The 21,447-nt window shown below is 35.5% G+C and overlaps 3 protein-coding genes across 4 annotated transcripts; all 3 read left to right on the plus strand.

The window, feature by feature from the left end:
* The first annotated feature begins 623 nt into the window (after positions 1-623).
* LOC108863594 (mediator of RNA polymerase II transcription subunit 33A) lies at positions 624-6,449 on the plus strand. 2 transcript variants are annotated; one of them, XM_018638071.2, is made up of 12 exons: positions 624-1,090; positions 1,166-1,276; positions 1,434-1,778; positions 1,862-2,181; positions 2,284-2,375; positions 2,594-2,906; positions 3,012-3,222; positions 3,471-3,585; positions 3,680-3,841; positions 3,912-4,569; positions 4,712-4,918; positions 5,037-6,449. In XM_018638071.2, exons 1-12 carry the CDS (start codon positions 819-821, stop codon positions 6,152-6,154), a joined length of 3,924 nt encoding a protein of 1,307 aa, XP_018493573.1. In that variant the 5' UTR covers positions 624-818; the 3' UTR covers positions 6,155-6,449. The 2 variants fall into 2 exon arrangements, with proteins under 2 accessions (XP_018493573.1, XP_018493572.1); XM_018638070.2 differs by having other exon boundaries at positions 626-1,090; positions 5,034-6,449.
* Positions 6,450-10,455: 4,006 nt separating this feature from the next.
* Positions 10,456-17,070, plus strand: LOC108863101 (uncharacterized). The gene is made up of 19 exons (XM_018637412.2): positions 10,456-10,803; positions 10,903-11,020; positions 11,134-11,244; positions 11,322-11,378; positions 11,480-11,556; positions 11,650-11,749; positions 12,064-12,137; positions 12,233-12,333; positions 12,422-12,525; positions 12,818-12,871; positions 12,947-13,002; positions 13,094-13,132; positions 13,707-13,848; positions 14,023-14,207; positions 14,750-14,817; positions 14,978-15,050; positions 15,186-15,247; positions 15,329-16,508; positions 16,588-17,070. The coding sequence occupies exons 2-19, from the start codon at positions 10,937-10,939 to the stop codon at positions 16,838-16,840; spliced, it is 2,820 nt and encodes a 939-aa protein (XP_018492914.2). The 5' UTR covers positions 10,456-10,803; positions 10,903-10,936; the 3' UTR covers positions 16,841-17,070.
* Positions 17,071-17,333: 263 nt separating this feature from the next.
* On the plus strand, positions 17,334-19,204 carry LOC108857442 (endo-1,3;1,4-beta-D-glucanase). The gene is made up of 7 exons (XM_018631430.2): positions 17,334-17,533; positions 17,660-17,681; positions 17,955-18,081; positions 18,217-18,307; positions 18,389-18,478; positions 18,651-18,751; positions 18,847-19,204. Exons 1-7 carry the CDS (start codon positions 17,383-17,385, stop codon positions 18,985-18,987), a joined length of 723 nt encoding a protein of 240 aa, XP_018486932.1. The 5' UTR covers positions 17,334-17,382; the 3' UTR covers positions 18,988-19,204.
* Positions 19,205-21,447: the final 2,243 nt, after the last annotated feature.

The following is a 21,447-nucleotide window of genomic DNA, read 5'->3' on the forward strand; positions in this document are numbered from 1 at the left end:
TAGCACCATCTATAAACTTATTACTTATTAGTGTCAATAGTGACCGATTCTTTAAAAAGTTTCTTGTAGATGAACTTTCAAAGGTCATTAAATTTTAGTCTATATTATTTTTGTTCATATAATTTATATGTAGGCTCATAACGATAAGGGAACATCAATTTTTGGTACACACATATTATCTTTAAATTAAAATTTTGAATACTGTTAGATCAAAATAATATATATTTAAAATCCAAAACTCATAAAATCTTTAAAAAAGCTTTTAATAGATTCAAGAGATCATATAAGTTTTATAAAATAAATCAAAATTTGGCAGATAATTTTTTAAACACTGATTTATCAATTGCAAAATACGAAGATTATAATAAGATAACTCTACAACCGATAATTTTTTATGTTATATGAGAATTTAAAAATTATATTTGATGACTTTATTTACTGATATACTATAAATTTGTCTCCGCAAGTCTATATTATTAAGAATAAATTGCATTTTCTTAGAATCAGAAATTAAAAGAATTAAAAACAAAAAATTTCAGATGTAAAAATATTAGTAATAACTTTTTTTAATCAAGTCAGCTTCCACACCACAGATGGTAACGTTCACACGCATCACCAAGTCCGATGAATCTGTTCTTCTCTCTTTGTCAAGACTCAACAAGGGGACTATTCAGTCATTTTGTAGGCGCACACACACACAGTTACTTACACACAAAACTCTCTTCTTGCCAAATCAAATCTGAAACAAAAGAGTTTCCCTGTTTTGTCTTTTAACCGCCCTCTCCCTCTCTCTCCATAGCCATCTTTGATCGGAAAAAATGGTGGTTCCCGGACGGAGAACCGTCTGGGACGGAGTAATCGAGCTGACGAAGATAGCTCAGGAACGGTGCGTCGATGCTCGTCTCTGGGCTTCTCATTTATCAGCGACCTTGAAACCCTTCGTTGAGTTCCCTTCAACGGAGCTAGCGGAGGTTCTCGTCTCGTACATTTGCTGGGATAACAACCTCCCTCTCCTCTGGAAGTTCCTCGAACGAGCTATGTCTTTGAACCTCGTCTCTCCTCTCGTCGTTCTTGCTCTGCTCGCTCACAGGTTTTTTCTCTTTTCAATCTTGGGTTCTCTTACATGTTAAAGCTTCGATCTTTAATGTTGTTTTGTTTCTGGCAGAGTTGTTCCAAACCGGTCTACGCAATCAGCGGCTTATAGGATTTACTTGGAGCTTCTTAAGAGAAATATTTTCAGGATTAAAGATCATATTACCGGACCTCACTACGAGAAGTGAGTCTTGTTGATGATTCATACTTTGCTTGCTACGACTGTTTCATTAGTATGTTTATGAGCAGTGAGTCGTGTTGCTTCCTTTTACTTGGAAGCTCTCACTTCTCAGTAGAAATATAGATTTGGTAATTTTTATCTTTTATGCTTCTTTGCACAGTGTCATGAACTCAGTAGCCAACATTCTTCGTCTTCCAGAGTTATTTCGTCTGGAAACAAGCAAACCTGGTGTGCTTTTAGTAGAGTTTGTCTTTAAGATGGTGTCTCTGCTGCTGGATGCATGCTTAAGCGATGAGGGTTTGATAGAGGCAAGCCAAGACTCGAGTTCCCAGTGGCTGATCAAGTCTCAAGATATGGAAATTGATGCTCCTGAGAGGTATAATGGAAAGACCGGATCTCACGAGAAGTTACAGACTTTGAACACAACCATGGCTGTTGAGATGGTTGCAGAATTCCTCAGAAACACAGCGATCTCCAGATTACTGTTCCTGGTATCCTCCAACAGGTATGCATAACAGTTAATCTCAAATCATATCCACAGTGATTAGTCATTTAAAGCTTAAATGTTTGCTATCCATTTCTTTGTAGGGCTTCAACTTGGCATGAGTTTGCCCGGAGAGTACAAGTGCTCGGAGAGAATTCATCAGCCCTAAGACATTCAAAGGTTCTGAATTCTGGGGATCTATTGCAGTTGATTTCAAATAGAAGATTTGGTTATTCTTACGACAGCAAAGTAGTTTCATTATGCAAATCCAATGCAATAGTGGATTTTGGATCCCTTGCTTCTTTTGCTGGCTTATGCCATGGAGCAAGTCTCTCTTCACTCTGGCTTCCTCTTGATCTGGTGTTTGAAGATGCTATGGATGGGTATCAAGTAAACCCTACTAGTGCTATTGAAATCATTACTGGTAATTTGCAGACTCCATCTTTTCTTTCACTTGTGGCTTTAAGTACTGAGGAGATATCTCTATGTTTGTAATGAAATGACTCAAGTAAATCAAAATTTGCAGGCCTAGCTAAAACACTTAAAGAAATTAATGGGAGCACTTGGCATGACACCTTCTTGGGTCTTTGGATAGCAGCTCTCCGACTTGTTCAAAGGGTTAGACTAATCTCTCACTGTTTGTTTCATCACCACTTATTCATCAAAATACTGCATTTTCTCTGGCTTGCAAATTTTACTTAAAAACTCATTCCTGCAGACCTTTTTAACTAGGCTAGACTGGAAGCTGTGCAATTTGGTTGTTAGTCTGTCATCTCATGATAAGTTCAGATTTTCCAAATGGCTCTTCTGATATTCTTGTCTTTCTTCATTGCTAGGAAAGGGATCCTATTGAAGGACCTATTCCTAGACTGGACACAAGGCTGTGCATGTCATTATGTATTGTACCTCTCGTGGTCGCAAACCTTATTGAAGAGGGAGAGGATGAATTTGTCATGGAAAAGCTGCGAGATGATCTTGTTACAAGTTTGCAGGTCCTTGGTGAATTCCCTGGGTTGCTGGCTCCTCCTCAGTGCGTTGTTTCTGCTGCCAACAAGGCTGCCACTAAGGCAATCATGTTTTTGTCCGGTGGAAATGTTGGGAAGTCATGTTCTGATGTCATAAACATGAAGGACATGCCTATCAACTGCTGTAAGTTAATCAAGATTTTGCTTTCTTATATTTAAGTTAAATCAATTGTTTGTTGATGTTGTAGCTCTCTTTTTTACCTAACATATTTTTATGTACATGTCGTAGCTGGAAACATGCGCCATCTGATAGTAGAGGCTTGTATTGCAAGAAACGTACTGGATACATCGGCCTACTCGTGGGCTGGTTATGTTAATGGTCGAATCAACCAAATACCTCATAATCTTCCGAGTGAAGTACCTTGCTGGTCGTCATTTGTCAAAGGGGCACCTCTGAATGCTGCAATGGTGAATGCATTAGTTTCAGTTCCTGCTTCAAGGTAGAATGACTTCTTATTTTCTTTTTGTTTCCTGTTGCTCGATTAGCTGTACACTGCTTCATCCACAGTCTTCCCTGCAAATCTTGACCAGTTTCAAAGTCTTAGTGCATTGTTAGTTTGACTTAACTTCTGTCTTTTCGTCAGTGATATCCTTTTGTTTCTTAGCCAGGAAGAGTCAGATGCTCTTTTTTTTTTTAATTTACCGAGGGTAAAGCAACTGAAATTTAAGCTCATGAATTTGATGGAAGCTTAGTAGAGATCGAGAAACTATATGAGGTTGCAGTCAAAGGATCGGATGGTGAGAAGATATCTGCTGCCACAGTGCTTTGTGGGGCATCTCTTACACGGGGTTGGAACATACAGGTTAGCATTTACATCCACCACTGAAAATCTGGTTGAGTTTACACCTTGACTACACTATAGTTTGCTTCATCTTCTGTTCTTCTTCAATGTACAGGAACACACTGTTGAGTTTCTTACAAGATTACTATCCCCACCCGTTCCAGCAGATTATTCCGGCGCTGAAAGTCATTTGATTGGTTATGCCTGCATGCTGAATGTTGTTATTTTTGGGATAGGATCTGTTGACAGCATTCAGATTTTCTCTTTACATGGCATGGTAAGTAAGTTAGGTTTCAAGTTTTATTTGAACTGATAAACAACATGTGATTTTGATGACTTTTTTTTAGGTTCCGCAACTTGCTTGCTCACTAATGCCAATCTGTGAAGCGTTTGGATCATACACCCCAAGTGTATCGTGGACTCTTCCATCTGGAGAAGAAATCTCAGCATATTCTGTTTTCTCAAATGCTTTCACTCTTCTTTTAAAGCTCTGGAGATTTAATCATCCTCCTATTGAGCATGGTGTAGGAGATGTCCCCACAGTTGGCTCCCAACTCACTCCTGAACATCTTCTTTCAGTGCGTAATTCTCATCTTGTTTCCTCTGAGACCCTTAACAGAGACCGAAACAGAAGGAGGCTTTCAGAAGTTGCAAGGTCAGCATCTTGCCAACCAGTGTTTGTTGACTCGTTTCCCAAGCTGAAAATCTGGTATAGGCAGCACCAGAGATGCATAGCTTCCACTTTATCCGGACTTACACATGGATCTCCTGTCCACCAGACGGTTGAAGCACTTCTCAACATGATGTTCAGAAAGGTCAGAGGCAGTCAGGCATTAAATCCAGTTAATTCCGGGACAAGCAGTTCGTCGGGAGCTGCTAGTGAAGATGTCATTCCTAGACCTGAGTTTCCTGCTTGGGATATCCTCAAAGCCGTTCCATATGTTGTAGATGCTGCTTTAACAGCTTGTACGCATGGAAGGCTTTCTCCTCGTGAGTTAGCAACAGGTTTGTGTCTTTTGCACTTTTTTTTGGTTTATTGGATGTTTTCATCGTGTGATCAATGTGCAATTACATCCATTGGGAATAAGAGATGTCTGACTGTGTTAATCAATTACATGATATGTTTTTCTTACTGGTGTTCTTTCAGGTCTGAAAGATTTAACTGATTTTCTCCCAGCGTCATTAGCAACGATAGTAAGCTACTTCTCGGCTGAGGTGAGTAGAGGTGTTTGGAAGCCAGTATTCATGAACGGCATGGATTGGCCAAATCCGGCTGCAAATCTATCCAACGTTGAGGAATTTATAAAGAAAATTCTTGCAACTACAGGCGTTGACATCCCTAGCCTTGCTCCAGGTAAAAACAAAACTATGCAACGTGTGTAAACAACTAGTCTGTTTATTTGCCTTTACCTGTCTAGATTTGTTACACTTGTCTTTTGAACTTATTGTTGATTCTTGATGTGTTACAGCAGGAGGGAGTTCTCCGGCGACGCTCCCTTTACCTTTAGCCGCTTTTGTAAGTCTAACCATTACTTACAAAATCGACAAAGCTTCAGAGCGGTTTCTCAATCTGGCTGGTCCAGCTCTTGAGTGCTTGGCTGCAGGCTGCCCTTGGCCTTGCATGCCCATTGTAGCTTCCTTGTGGACCCAAAAGGCGAAACGTTGGTTTGACTTTCTTGTTTTCTCTGCGTCTCGCACTGTCTTTCTTCACAACCCAGACGCTGTGGTTCAGCTCCTCAGAAACTGCTTCAGTGCCACTCTCGGATTAAATGCTGCACCCATGTCGAATGATGGTGGTGTTGGAGCTCTTCTTGGCCATGGATTTGGCTCTCATTTCTACGGCGGCATCTCTCCTGTAGCACCAGGGATTCTCTATCTCCGCATGTATCGTGCTCTCAGAGATACCGTCTCTGTGACGGAAGAGATTTTCTCCCTCCTGATACATTCCGTGGAGGATATAGCACAGAACAGACTCTCAAAGGAGAATCTGAAAAGGCTGAAGACAGTGAAGAACGGATCAAGATACGGCCAAAGTTCATTAGCAACGGCAATGACTCAAGTCAAGCTTGCTGCTTCGCTTAGTGCCTCATTGGTATGGCTAACCGGCGGCTTAGGTGTGGTTCACCTGCTCATAAAAGAAACCATCCCGTCTTGGTTCTTATCGGTTGACAAGTCAGACCAAGAACAAAGACCATCGGATCTAGTTGCAGAGCTAAGAGGGCATGCCCTTGCCTACTTTGTGGTCCTATGTGGAGCATTCGCTTGGGGCGTGGACTCAAGATCAGCTGCATCAAAACGCCGCCAAGGAATCATGGGAAGCCACTTGCAGTTCCTCGCGAGTGCCTTGGACGGTAAAATATCAGTGGGATGCGAGACAGCAACTTGGCGGGCTTATGTCTCCGGTTTGGTGAGTCTAATGGTGAGCTGTTTGCCACGTTGGGTGGCAGAGGTCGATGCAGAAGTGTTGAAGAGTCTGAGCAACGGACTGAGACAGTGGGGGAAAGATGAGCTGGCGATTTTGTTGCTATCTATGGGAGGCGTTGAAACATTGGGGGATGCAGTTGATTTCATCATTCATTTGCGTTCCTAGCTTTTAAGGGTTTTGATCTCTTCCAGGTTTCAGATAGTTTTTTAGTTGATTTTGGTTGATGGTAGATGTTTTTGCTTAGTGCTGCTTCCTTTTTTCTTGCCTTGTCCGCTAGCTGTAGTATAGTGTGATGAATCTAACAAGCATGTATAGGGAATATAAAAAGACAAATCTTGTAAAGAAATAGGATTCTTTTCTAGCAAGATTGTTAGGTCTGCAATTTGCATTTGATCTTCCTCTCCTTTCTGTCCGTTGCTACACTGCAATAAATAAAGAAAACAGAGGTTTTGTGTTGTGTGCTACGTTAGGAAACAAGACAGCATTAACTGTCTCTGGGTCTTTTTTGTTTCTGATGATATCAACAATGATTTTTTTCTTTCATGTAACTAAAGCATATCTGTTTTACTTTTAGTTTGTTTTGATTCATTAATTCTTTAGACTATCTAGCCTCATTTGTTTGTTATGGTGAACTGGATCTTTCATCTTTGGAACTTGACCTAAGCATATTAGTTTTTAACATGATATATGTTCTTGTAAAGTTTTATTGATTGTCTTCTCTGGTGATGTATTTTTATAGCTTCCAAAAATTTCTGTTTTTTCTTATTTCAGTTTGGCTTGGACCACTCTTAGATTTCTTTGCACTTGTACAGTGTGAGTCTGTGCTCTGTTTTCTTTTTCCTCCCAATCACTTGTGTTAATGATCTCAAAAAGTGCTATATGAGAAAATAGATTATTCAGGCTCTCAAAGGAGAATCTGCAAAAGCTGAAACTAATCTGTTAGATAGATTTCTAGAGAGTAATACTAATATTCATGGTTGTTGCCCCAAAAAAATAGAAAATACTAATATTCGTGGTTTGGTAGATATACTTCAAATTGCTAGAATGGCGCATTCTATAGATGAAAATAGTCAGTTGTTTAATCATGCTTTTGATGCATGGTGTTAAATTAATCATTTAGTTTTAATCTTGAAAAGATCTCATATGGATTGAGATCTTTTCAATTGACCTGGATTGATATGAATTGAATTGGATATAACTTGACAGATGGAGTAGTTTAAGTAAATCCTCGAAACAATCCTGGCTCAATATTCATATTATTTCTTTCATCAACGTCAAGCACAACTGGGATGTTTAATAGACAGTCTCAAGTCTGCATCTGAGGGACGCTCACTCCTCTATTTGAAGACATTGGCATCAACGTCTATGATCAAGCAGCAGCATTACCACAAAAGTGGCTAACTATGAGCATTTGGTGCTTACCAGCTCCATCACCGGCCGCTTTGAGTATCCATGATCTTACCTCCAATTCTACCTGGTCGAAGACAGATGCACAAGATTCCGATCCCTTCCTTTCCGTCAGTAAACGCACACTTGGACTTTTATGTGCACGCATGTTTTGTAATGTCAAGAATCATGACTAATTCCACATAGTTTTAACATTATTATATTTGTAATCGTTACAAAATTCTTGAAATAATAAATATATGGGAAAATTGCTAAAATGGAACAAAAATTCAGCATGGTTGTCTCTATAGTATAAAACCAACATTTAGTTATCCATTTAGTATAATTTTTTTCATAATCCCAAAATTAACCATTGATTAATCTAATTAAACACATTAATAATTGAATTAAAAAAAATAATAATTAAAAACGTTTTAAAAGAGAAAATAAAAATAAAAACTTTAAATTTTTTTAATAAAAATAAATTTTGTAAAACTTAATAAAATAAAATAATTTATAATTTTTTTTAATAAAAAACGTTAACCCATCCTAATAAAAAACAGTTTACAAAGTTTTATTTTTTTATAAAAAGTTTAAAATGTTTGCAAACTTAATTTTATCAAAATTTTTAATAAAAAAATTAAAATGTATTTCTATAAAGTTGTATAAACTTTTTATTAAAAAAATTTGTAAAGTTTTATTTTTATAAACTTTACAAATTTTATAAAGTTTGTTTAAATTTTTTTTTAAACACATTAAACTAAAAGAATTAAAAAAAATTAATTAAAAACGTTTTAAAAAGAGAAAATAAAATAATTTTTTTATAACTTTTTTAATAAAAATATACTTTGCCAAAATTAAAAATTATTTACAACTTTTTTTAATAAAAGCATTAAATAAACTTATTAAAAAAATTTACAAAGTTTTATTTTTATAAAAAGTTTAAAACGTTTTTAATAAAACTTTAATTGAATAAAAATTTAAAAATTTAAAAAAATAAAAATAAAACTTTACAAAATATTTTTAATAAAAACTTTAAACTAACTTTATAAAAAACATTTTACAAAGTTTTATTTTTATAAGAAGTTTAAAACGTTTGTAACCTTTTAATTTGATCGAAATTTTTGATAAAAATAAAACTTTTAAAAATGTTTTTAATAAAACTTTTAATAAAAATAAAATTTGTAAACTTTATTAAAAGAAACTTTACAAAAATTGTACCTAATCAAAACACCACATGTTGTATAGATATGTATCATAGAGAACAAGAGTTTGTGAAAAAAAATCAAAAGAAAAACTATGGAAAAACCATAGATTAATGAAGAAGACAAGGGATAATAATTTTTTTTAAAAAAATTGACAAGTAAAATCGAAAATAACACGTTTTAGGAAGTTAAAATATTTTTAGGAGATTTTTAGAATATTTCCTTAACTGAAGCTTTCATTAATTTTCGTAAAAATCAGGTAATTTCATCCGTAGAAGGCGCCTTCTAAAAGTTTAGAAGACTGACAAAAATCTAGAACATGTTTTCTACTTTTAGTAGACCAAAGAGTACATTTTAGAAAACACATTCCGTGAAATTTAGAATACTTAATAAAAGTAGAAGATGCTTCCGGACGAAAAGTAGATAGCTTTAGGATTAGTAGAATGCACATTCCTCTTTTTTAGAAAATTAGTAAATAGTAGAATATACGTTCTAAAAATAGTAGATGAACGTGTTTATTTTAGAAATCGTTTTCTACTATACCATTTTCCATAGAAAGCACATTCTACCTTTAGTAGAACATATTATTAAATTTTTATTTACCAACTTTTTGAAAAAAAAATACCATCTTATGTATATGTGTGTTTTATTAATTGTTTATATTTTTATTATTTTTTTATTCACAAAAGTATTTATTTCATTAGTTTTCAGAAATCCAAAAGGTAAAAAGGAGAAAAATTGGACAAAAAAAAGATTTATATCAAAGGGACAACACCCTTAATTTTTATTCTCTACTAGCAATTTTTCCTAAATATATTAAGCCTTTAAATTTCAATTTGTAATTAATAAAAGTTTACAATTTAATATGCAATTTCACTCTAACAAAACTCTTTTGATTTAATAGTTGATCTTAAATTTACCAATTCTACATACAAGATGGAATTCAATTCTTAGAGAAATCATTTTTTCCCATAATATAAATGTCAAAGCTTCTAAGATCTTATTATAAAAATCAACACATGACTTGATCAAACTTCATAATTTCAACTCTTTTCCATGGAATAAATTTGGCATCAGCGTTTAGCAGACTAGATAGTATGTACCAAAACGTTTTAAATAGCACTATACTTTTTATATAACTAATTTCTCTTCTTTTAATTATAAATGTGAACTGTTAAAACACAGTGATGTTTTCGGTTCGTGATTAATTTAAAATAAATAAATGGGGGGAGGGGCAACGTTTTTAAACCTGATTCAGACATTAAAATAGATGATTTTCTGGGTTACTAGGTTATTAAATCGACAGTGTTGAACAGTAAATTAATAAATTAATAAATAAATAAATAAATAAATTTATTATGCAATAATATATTAGCTATAAAAGTAAAAAAATATAAACTAAATTTAAGTATTTTCTAATTGTTTTCTAAAACTTAAAATAATAATTTATATATTTAAAAATACTTAACTTTAATTTTTATAATTTAATTTCAGGAACCAAAGTATTTTGGGTAACCGATGTATCCAAATATCTATATATTTTAATCATTTAATATATGTTAAAAACATTCAGTATATATATAAATGATACTTTAAAATTTTATAAAATACTTGAAAATAAATAAAAATAGTTAAAATTAATTATTTAGATAGTTAAACTAGATTCAGAATATTTAAAATATTTATTAATTATCTATCAAAAATTCAAAGTAAACCAATTTATTTAAGATTCTCTATCAAAATATCTAAACCAGACTGTGGGTCCATGTCGGATTTTAAATCAGTGGGAAGGGGTGTTTTGGGTAATTAGTGTACACACCAGACGAGGCCACCGTTGGATTATTGTAAAAGCAAAAAAAAAAAGGGTGTGGATCTGTAGAGTAGTGTAGTTCTTAATTCATTACCGCTTAAAAGGCACAGACTTCTCTGACCAGACGAAAAGAATCACCGACCCCATTCGTTCATACATACACAAACAAACCTCTTTCTTTCCAATTTCTGATCCACACCCGTTTCCACTCATTCCAGATTCCCCCGTTTGTTGATTTGATTTGATTTGATCCATCATCGTTTGGTGTTTCTTCTTTTTTCTCCGATGCGTTTGCTTAATCCTTGAATCTGACAGCAACAATTGAGTCATGAGATTGGTTTCGATTTGAAGCTGCCTCCAAATCCTTGCCTGAGAGACAGAGAGAAAGACCTTTTGATGCAATAGAACAAAAGGTAATTCGATTTTTCCTATGTTTAGGTTTGCTTAAATCTTTGTTAGAGTTCGTATTTGCGGAAAAACCCAATTAATTTTTGATCATATGGGTGTTGTAGATAAATTGAGAAAAGATTTGTTGGGAGTGGGGAAATGGTGGGGCCAAATACTTTGTTTCACAGGAGAAAACATTCATGGCCTCCTGAGGAATTCATTACCAAAACTACTTTGCAATTAGTATCTCTACTTTCTCTCTTTCTTTCTTTTTTTTTTTGTATGAAAGATTCGATGTTGAGTAAAACAAATATTGGATTTTGGCTTTTGAATATCATCTTTTCCTATATTTGTAGCTTGATTTCGATAGTGCTGCTCCGCCACCGCACGCATGGAGGAGGAGGCTGAACTGCCATGCCAATATCTTGAAAGAATTCACTATCACCTTTCGTGAAGCCATCAAAATGGTTTGCTTTTATTTTTATTGTCAAAAAATGTGTTTTTTTTATTTTTGGAGTTTTCTTAAATGGGGAATTAATTACAGGTACGGTTGGGGATACGTCTATGGTCTTATGTCCGAGAAGAAGCCTCCCATGGAAGGGTATCTCCTTTTATCTCACTCACTCCTGCGTATTACATACCTTCTTTTGTCTGTGAATTTTTATTATTTTATAGATTTGTTCGTTCATAATATGCTAACAGAAAGCACCTATCGATCCTTTCACCAAAGAGAGTTGTAAACCATCTGCATCTCAAGGTGTTCCCCTCGGAGGCATGGGGTAACATATTAGCATTTCCTCTCTCTGACTTTTGTTTTTTTTTAATCATCCATAGCATAGGGTTTGATCGATCAATGCTGTTTGCAATTGCAGAAGTGGAAGTATATCTAGAGGCTTCAGGGGTGAGTTTAAGCAGTGGCAAATTACTCCTGGAACTTGTGATCCATCACCTATGATGTCTAATCAGTTTTCTGTAAGTCTTTCTACTAATACTAGTGGACTGGGAATCTATGCTTCTGGAATCGCTGACTCTTACTTCCACCGCCTTCATTGTTTTTTTCTTCGTAGCCTTTTATTCTTTTACTGTTTTACTCTTTCTGGATCTTGCTACAGAGAAAATCTTCTCTTCCAATTTTACCATTGAAAGCGTTATACTCTTCTGATTTGAAAGTACATATTAGAGAGAATTAGTTCTTCTTACTTCAGTTGCAAATCTTCCTCCTCGTCATTGTATGTGCCAAGTTTGTCTATGATTGTTGTTTAAACTTTTGTGGATAATACTTGCAGATTTTTATTTCTCGAGAGGGTGGGCACAAAAAATATGCATCAGTTTTGGCTCCAGGCCAGCATGGAAGTTTAGGGTAGGAATCTGTTTTACAAAGTATCCTCTGTTTCAACGATGCAAGTTTTTTTTTCTTCTTAATTCACGTACCTAACAGTGGTTTCATGGTCTCAGAAAAACGCGTGATAAAGGTATTTCTTCATGGGGTTGGAATCTGAATGGGCAGCATTCTACTTATCATGCGCTATTTCCTCGGGCCTGGACTGTTTATGATGGTAAACAACCTACGCAACTTTGTTCTTTAAGGCTATACTATTTCTCCCTCTATATTAACTGTAAACGTAATGTTGCTTCTGTTTGTAGGTGAGCCTGACCCAGAGTTAAAGATTTCATGTCGACAGATTTCTCCCTTTATACCAAACAATTACCGAGATAGTAGTCTTCCAGCAGCTGTTTTCGTATATACTGTAAGTAATCTATTCATCAAGTGGGTATTCATATCGAGTTGGTGATGCCTCTCTAAATATAGGGAGAATCTTAGTGCTGAAAGCATGTGAATAAAATATATATCAAACAATCTTTGGAATATCTAGATCGTGCACATTCCACCTGTTTGGGTCTGTTGTGATACTTTTTACTTAGTTGATGAACCTCTACATATTCTTATATTTCAAAATCTGAAGTGGTGGCACTTATAGAGTATTAATCTCCTGCAACCAGAGTCTGAGGAATTTCTAACAGTTACTACTTTTATTTTAGTTGGTGAACACTGGAAAGGAGAGGGCAAAAGTCAGTCTTCTTTTTACATGGGCGGTGAGTTGGCTTCTGATTCACTTCTATTACATTATATCCAGAAGAGGAGATGTTTACCAGCTTTGTGTTGTGCAGAACTCAATTGGTGAGACTTCGCATATGTCAGGGGGTCATGTGAATGAGCCATTTGTGTAAGGAGAAATATGTGACATCTTTTCTATAAGTGATATGCCTTAAAGTCGATGTGTAATTTTTATTTGTTTGGGTCCTTCTTCCTTTCAGAGGCGAGGATGGGGTCTCTGGCGTGCTCTTACATCACAAGTAAGTCAATTTACCTTAATAGCTATAAAGCTGTTGGTAGTACCTTGAGAAAATAACTAGTTGAACCAGAATATTCCAATTCATTTTTTAGCACCAAAATGTTCCCTACATAGACTTCTCTCCACGTATTGAAGGCGCAGTCTGCTGCGTTTTGACTATTATTGTCCCGGTCTTATCTTTTGAATTCTTTTGTTGTGTGATTCGCTGATGTTTGAATAGTTGACAATTGATCTCGAAATACTAACTTGTCCATTGCAATTTGCTTCTGGTACGAAACATGTACTTGTGTTGTGTCTGCATGAATGTATAGTATAATCTTATTCTTTCTCTTGTGTTTTTCTATTAAATGGATGTGATGCACGTTATCCTGACTCTCTGAATAAAGGAAGGATACCCAAGTGATTCATCTTGCTAAACCAATTTACGCTGTTGTTCTTTTTAGTGTTTTACATTTTTTCGGCTTATCTATTCTCATGCTCGATTAATGGAGTTGATCTGGTAGAATACATTCTTGGTACAGTAGATGTGTTTTCTCTAAGAAAATATATTTCTTTTGAATGTGTTAATTTTTCAGGACAGGCAAGGGAAACCCTCCTGTTACATTCGCGATCTCTGCTTGTGAGACTCAGAATGTGAATGTGACTGTTTTACCATGCTTTGGATTGTCTGAAGACAGTTCTTTTACAGCAAAGGATATGTGGGATAAAATGGAAAAGGTAACTTTTCTTTCCATCATCGTTTTCAGACTTTGCATTTGGATTTCATACCATGCTATTGGCTATAGTTGTTTTTGTTCTGAATTGTCAGTCGTGGTATAAGAACGTTTGTTTTCTATATATTTGGAGTGTTGTTTATAAATGAGACTGACATATAGATATCCTATATAAAAGGATGGGAAATTTGATCAAGAAAACTTCAATAGTGGGCCGAGCGTGCCTTCATCAGCTGGAGATACTATTTGCGCAGCAGTTTCAGCTACTGCATGGGTAGAGGCTCATGGCAAGTGCACTGTATCTTTTGCTCTTTCGTGGTCATCACCAAAAGTGAAATTTTCAAAGGGAAGCACATATGACAGGTAAATAAAGTACAGTACAGCCTTAATGGTATCTTCCTAAAATTGAGTTAAGCTGTTTAGTTGTCGATAATCATATCAAAATTATTTTCATAATTTTGTCATGAAGATGGCTATTTCTCCTTTCCATTGCGAAGTTTTCTGTGTACATGTAGTCTACATTTTCTCACTGATGCTGGATGTCCTTTTAAGTTTTGAAGACGCACTCTCAGTCATGCGTCTTATTCATCTTTAATTTCTTAAAATACTGAATCTGAGAGCTGGAAACATGTTGAGCAAGCTAATGATAAGTATAGTGTTTTACATAAAATGTGCACAAGCAAATGTAAATTGCCACTTCAGAAAATTAATAATGGAGAGAATCATGAGTACCCCTTTTTGATATTTTTATCAGTTGGTACAAAAACAAAACCATTGTGCTCCACTTGACTGTATCAGTTAAGTACTTTTCGAAGATAAGATATGTAGCCAATATTTCATTTTAGTATGTCAAAAACTGGTGATTGTCTGATTTCTGTTTTCTGTTCTCTTTTTTTTTCTTGCAGGAGATACACTAAATTTTATGGAACTTCACCAAGAGCAGCTGTGGATCTTGTGCATGATGCACTAACACGTATGTATCTATGTTGTCAATGTCTTCACGTTTTATGCTTCACTTGAATTGCCACTGTTCCGTTTGGATGTATACTGCTGTTGAATTGAAACTATTCCATGTTACACATACACAGAATGGTACTTACGTATTAGTGATTAGCTTTGCTTTTCGAATTCAGATTATAAGAGGTGGGAGGAAGATATTGAGGCATGGCAAAATCCCATCCTCAAAGATGACAGGCTCCCTGAATGGTAATTGCATTGGAACCTTTTTTTTGTATCACAGTGCATCACTACTGTACTGCATATTCATGTACTCCATAATAGATGAACTTTTAATATTTGGCTCTCTTATCGTTACCCCACTGAATTGTTTTTGATATTTAGGTACAAGTTCACTCTGTTCAACGAGCTTTACTTTTTGGTAGCCGGCGGTACAGTCTGGATAGGTACCCGTCTACATGCCTATATGATACGAAAAACTTGTTGCTTCTTTTGTTATTTACTTTCTCAAACATTTCCTGTTGCAGACTCCGCTTCAATCCATGCTAATGGGAATAGTCAGCTTCAACAATCAGATGGCGAAGCAAGTGGAGTTGACTCTAAAGACCAGCAGAATAACCATGATAATTGCGTCAGCAATGGGGAAGCATCCGACAAAAGCAATGGTTTATTTGTTGACACTTCGCACGTAGATGATGACGATGATGTTGGTCGATTTCTGTACTTAGAAGGTGTCGAGTATGTGATGTGGAACACGTATGATGTGCACTTTTACGCATCGTATGCGCTCCTTATGCTCTTCCCAAAGATCGAACTAAATATCCAGCGGGATTTCGCTAAAGCCGTGCTGTCCGAAGATGGGAGGAAGGTTAAGTTCCTTGCAGAGGGGAACTTGGGAATCCGCAAGGTCAGAGGCGCTGTTCCTCACGATCTAGGGATGCATGATCCGTGGAACGAAATGAATGCCTACAACATACATGACACAAGCAAGTGGAAAGATCTTAACCCGAAGTTTGTGCTTCAGGTGTATAGAGATTTCGCAGCTACAGGGGATTACCAGTTTGGTATAGACGTCTGGCCAGCAGTTCGTGCTGCTATGGAGTACATGGAACAGTTCGATAGAGACAACGACGATCTTATAGAGAACGACGGTTTCCCTGATCAGACATATGATACGTGGACCGTTCATGGCGTGAGCGCCTACTGCGGTTGCCTGTGGCTTGCTGCTCTTCAGGCAGCAGCGGCAATGGCTCTCCAAATCGGTGATAAGTTCTTTGCGGAATTGTGTAAGAACAAGTTTTTGAATGCGAAGGCAGCGTTGGAAGCGAAGCTCTGGAACGGAACTTACTTCAACTATGACAGCGGGGCGAGCAGCAACAGCAAATCTATACAGACGGATCAGCTTGCGGGTCAGTGGTATACTGCGTCCTCAGGTCTGCCTCCGATCTTCGAGGATTCTAAAATCAAAAGCACTTTGCAAAAGATCTTTGATTTCAATGTCATGAAGACGAAAGGAGGGAGAATGGGTGCTGTAAATGGGATGCATCCTGATGGGAAAGTGGATGAGACGTGCATGCAGTCACGTGAGATATGGACAGGTGTCACGTATGCAGCAGCAGCTACTATGATCCTCTCTGGAATGGAAGAACAAGGGTTCACTACTGCTGAGGGAATCTTCACAGCTGGGTGGTCAGAAGAAGGTTTCGGGTAAGTTCTATCTCGAGCATGATCATGATGGTTTATTGGAAGTTTGATTTGAGTTGAACTGATTTTGAATTGGATACAGATACTGGTTCCAGACACCGGAAGGTTGGACGATGGATGGGCATTACAGGTCATTGATATACATGAGGCCTCTCGCAATATGGGGAATGCAATGGGCGTTGTCGCTGCCAAAGGCAATTCTTGATGCGCCTAAGATCAACATGATGGATAGAGTTCACATGTCCCCTAGAAGCCGCAGATTCTCTCACAACTCCAGAGTTGTAAAACACAAAGCTAAGTGTTTTGGAGATTCTTCTTTAAGCTGTTCCTGCTAAGTGATTAGACAGAGGTTTCTGGTTTGTAATGTAATTAAACAGGTGGGAAATATTTCCATGAAAAATAATGGAAATGTTGCGGTACAAATTGCTCATAAAGAGAGAGAGAGAGAGAAAGAGAATTTATGTTTTTGCAGGAAAATGATAAGTTTGTAACCAAACTGTTTGCTTTGGTAACCTGAGAAGAACATTTTGTATTAAGTCTCCTTATCAGAATCTTTAAAGACTTCTTTTTCTGCATCGTACATAGAAAAGACAATGAGTGACTCAGTTTAGCTAATGGATGTTTCGAAACATGTAAACCCAGTTCGGTTCTTTATGTCGAGTGTTATATGTAGTACATAACCGTTGTTTTGGTCTTGTAACGAATATTCGATCAATCAATATTCTAGACCGTTTAGATGTTTCATGATATAATAAAATAACTCTGTGTTGTGGTTGTTAGATCATGACCCACGATAGCCATTATTTAATAGGCCACTACAAGAAAACGTAATGATTGAGTTTGGTCAACTTTTGTCTCTAACCTATCTGAAGAACACATGTCGGGACCTCAGTGCTGTGAAAACCCGCCGGCTCTTAATCCGGTCTCCGGGTCGGGTCATGTGGAGAAGCTGGGTGGGCTTGATGCTTACATCTCTGGCTCTCCCGATTCCTCCAAGTTGTGCGTCATCCTCATCTCTGATGTTTTTGGTAAATCATTCTTCTTCTTATTTGCTCTGATCTCGAAAGTCGTATGTTTTAGTCAAAGACATGATTTTTATTGGACGCATTTGATCTCTGTATCCTGACTTGAGCTTCGTTTATGTTCTTCTTCAGGGTATGAAGCTACAAACTTGAGGTAATAGTTTCTTCTAGTCTTGTTAGATTTTGCATGTGTGACTTGTATATAGTTTTGTTGGTTTTGCAACTTTTACAAGCTGAAGTCTTTTGTAAGAATTTGAACTTGATCTTATCTGATCTGATATCATTGGATAAGATGTGATTGGTTTCACTGGCTGCAAGTCTTTTGGTCACTCTTTGATTGCGTTCTTTGCAGTCACTTTCTTGTTCTCTAGATTCTAATACGAAATGAATGTTTATGGAGTTTGAATTCTTTATGTTTTGTTTTAAGGGCGCTTGCGGATAAGGTTGCAACTTCTGGATTCTATGTCGTGGTTCCTGATTACTTCTACGGAGATCCTTTTGATCCTTCTAATCAAGAGAGACCCATCCCTCTCTGGCTCAAAGACCATGGCGCTGTTTGTTTTTTTTATCCTTAATTCTTGATTCAGCTTTCCTTGTTCTCCCATAACATCACTGCCCACAAGTTCCACTAGGTGTTATGGTCTTCTTGTTCTGTTGTTGTCCATTTGAGAATCAGTTCATTGTCCCAGGATAAGGGATTTGAAGACACAAAGCCAGTAATTGAAGCCTTAAAGAGCAAAGGCATAACTGCTATTGGAGCTGCAGGGATGTGTTGGGGTGGTGAGTTTATTGTCTTTGCTTATACTCTATTTGTGACACTCTCTTTCACTACTAACATCATGTTATGTTAATGAACTTCAGCAAAAGTGGTGGTGGAATTGTCTAAGCAAGAGCTTGTTCAAGCAGCTGTTCTGCTTCATCCTTCTTTGGTCACGGTCGACGATATCAAGGGTAAGTGACTAATGGGTACTTTGATAACATAGATACTTCCATCTTGTACTCCTCACATAAACCTGAGGAACATTGAGTCTCATGCCTCGCCTTATGCTTTGAAACATTAAGTTACAAAAATTTATCGACATATTGGTTAACTTATACCTTATGGATTCACGGTTTGGTGCAGGTGTGAAGGTGCCAATTGCTATACTAGGAGCTGAGATTGATCAGTTGTCTCCACCTGCGCTCTTGAAGCAATTTGAGGAGATTCTTGCTGCCAAACCTGAGGTAAAGCCTCTGCTTCTTCTGCAACTCGACAAGTTTCATCTCTTTGAAACTGTAGAAATAAAACTAATTGACTTGAAAAACGGGAACGTGTGTAGGTGAATAGTTATGTGAAGATACACCCTAAAGTAGCACACGGTTGGACAGTTAGGTACAAGACGGATGACCCAGAGGCGGTTAAAGCTGCAGAAGAAGCTCACAAAGAGATGCTTGATTGGTTTGTGACTTACGTTAAATGAATGATCAAATTGGCTACTACTACTACTAGTAGCAGTAGTGTTTATAAATGAAAAATAAAGAGAGAGACTTAAGTATGAAACTCTTTGTTGGTGTCTCCACTCACTATACCTGTTTGGAAGTTGCTATGTTGTGAGTTTGGTCTATGATGCTGAACATCTATAGAAAAACGTATTTTGGCCAAAAAAAAAATATCTATATAAATCTGTTTTCAAATAATGGGAAACAGCGTTCAAAATCTGACATCATTGAACAAAGTCTGAAACATTTTTTTGCTGTAAACATGATTTTACATGAACCCTAAGATTTTTAACAATCTAGATTACTCACATAATAGAACTGTAAGAAAGAATTTCGGAATACTTCAATTCATTGCTGCGGAAATTTTGATGAATGGTTTTTAACATATGAAGATGATCTCTTGATCATGGAAGATGATCTCTTGATTTTTAAGTTGGAGCTAAGCCTTTTTTCCTTTGCCTACAACCTTTCTTTATGTGTTTCTCTTAGATTTTCTTGATGTGTCTTTGTGATGATCCAAAGACCACTATTTATAGGTGGGGAGAGGGACCAAAAACTTTCCCACCAAGTTTTGATAATTTTAGTGGCAAGTTTCTTCTTTAATCACAACCATCCATCAAAGTTGTGTAATGACAAGTGTTTAAGTTTCTAGAATCATTCATTTATACAATGAACTTGTTCTCGTTTGATGCATTAAACTTACTTCAAATGCTTCTTACAATGACACATATTCCATGAATCATCAAATGAGAAATCTTCTAGAACAATGCACTTGTACATTAGTTAATCATCATCATTAGAAGCTTAACTCCTTTAAACCATTTTTATTGGTTACCAATTGTCATTATGGTTTAACAATTTCAATAAGAAATAGATTAACATAAGACCACATTATGTGAAAGAAATATTAATGTATCATTCATATACATTCATATAAAATATTTCTTACATTTGCTACGTAATTTGCAGCTTGATTGTTGCACCTCAGATGTCTATGTCAAAGAACTTGCTTTTCCAGAGATTTATGTGTCGTATCCATTGCCGGATTTTAAAACTATGCCCAATCAGAATTTAAAACTATGTTCTTGTACAGATTTTATCAATATCGCAAAACAGTGGAAAATAGTATAAATATTCATTAAAAAAAACAAAACTTACTATTTGTTTATGAAAACAGTGATATTACACACATTTATTGTTAGAAATATAATTTTACTTACATTTTTTGCTACAAAATCATCCATTAGAATCATATACTCAAGTTTTTAAACCATAATAATTTCAATTGATAATATAATTAAGCCATTTAATTTTTCTAGTTATATGGAAGACCACAAATAAATTTTTATTAGCATCGATTTCGAAAACCTTCTCTCGGTTGTCGTGACTACACCAAATTGGTCAACAATATGCGACAAATAATTTATATGTTTCGATGTATTATATATAAACTATAAATACCAATAACTATAATAAACAACCAATAATTACAATGGCCCAATAAATGATCTAATTATCAAAATGGATCATAATAGCAAATTAATTAATGTGTCTCAATTCTATAGTAACAGTTTAATTTTTATAGTTTATTTGATATGTAACCATAATGTAGAAAAATATAATTTTAAAATTAATAATGACATATCTATCGTATTAATGGACAACAAATCTTGTTTGAGAGAAATATATTTTTACCTTGTATTATATGTAAATTATAAATACCAATAACTATAGTTAGGGTGGTCAAAATGAGCGATACCTCATGAGCTAGCTCAGCTCAACTCATTTTTCATGAGTATGATCTCTATATTTTAGACTCATTTAATAAATAAATTTATTGATCGAGCTTAAAAAGATCACGAATTATATGAACGATATTTAATGAACATGAACTAACTCATGAGTTTATTCATTTTTATACTTGTAATATATATATAACTTATGTTTTTCTTATGGGAAAAGATAATTTCTATATTTATCGTATTTATCTTTTAAAATTAAAATGTAAAATATACATAAGTAATATAGAAATAAAACTTTTAAAAGTTATTTTTTCGAAGAAAGAAAAAAAACTATCCTGTTCAGAAATTATCAAAATCTTCTATATAATCTCATATTAACAATATCATCTCTCACAAATCTATCTTATTTGGAAACAAGAATAATAGTAAAAATATATATATATATATAATGTTGTTTGGAAACATAGATAACACTATATTAAAAAAAATATCTAACTTATTAAAGTAGAAGTACCTTTTAGAAATATTTGGAAACAAGAATAGTAGTAAAAAAAAAATGTTGTTTGGAAACATAGATAGCACTATATTAAAAAAAATAATGGGCTTATCTTGAATTATAGATTATTATAGCCCAAAGTATAATTAATATTTATTTTTGGGTTTTGTATGATTGTTATTTTATTTTTTTGTAGTCGTATG

This window comes from Raphanus sativus, chromosome 5 (genome assembly GCF_000801105.2).
Source record: "Raphanus sativus cultivar WK10039 chromosome 5, ASM80110v3, whole genome shotgun sequence".
NCBI lineage: Eukaryota > Viridiplantae > Streptophyta > Magnoliopsida > Brassicales > Brassicaceae > Raphanus > Raphanus sativus.

Excerpts from the sequence above, each read along its gene's own strand:
- LOC108857442 (XM_018631430.2), top strand. The coding sequence starts at position 17,383 with ATGTCGGGACCTCAGTGCTGTGAAAACCCGCCGGCTCTTAATCCGGTC. Across the intron at positions 17,682-17,954 it reads TATGAAGCTACAAACTTGAG|GGCGCTTGCGGATAAGGTTG; the intron begins GTAATAGTTTCT and ends TTTTGTTTTAAG. Across the intron at positions 18,479-18,650 it reads CACGGTCGACGATATCAAGG|GTGTGAAGGTGCCAATTGCT; the intron begins GTAAGTGACTAA and ends GGTTTGGTGCAG.
- LOC108863594 (XM_018638070.2), top strand. The coding sequence starts at position 819 with ATGGTGGTTCCCGGACGGAGAACCGTCTGGGACGGAGTAATCGAGCTG. Across the intron at positions 2,376-2,593 it reads CTCTCCGACTTGTTCAAAGG|GAAAGGGATCCTATTGAAGG; the intron begins GTTAGACTAATC and ends CTTCATTGCTAG. Across the intron at positions 4,570-4,711 it reads TCCTCGTGAGTTAGCAACAG|GTCTGAAAGATTTAACTGAT; the intron begins GTTTGTGTCTTT and ends GTGTTCTTTCAG.
- LOC108863101 (XM_018637412.2), top strand. The coding sequence starts at position 10,937 with ATGGTGGGGCCAAATACTTTGTTTCACAGGAGAAAACATTCATGGCCT. Across the intron at positions 12,872-12,946 it reads GTCTTCTTTTTACATGGGCG|AACTCAATTGGTGAGACTTC; the intron begins GTGAGTTGGCTT and ends TGTGTTGTGCAG. Across the intron at positions 13,133-13,706 it reads GGCGTGCTCTTACATCACAA|GACAGGCAAGGGAAACCCTC; the intron begins GTAAGTCAATTT and ends TTAATTTTTCAG.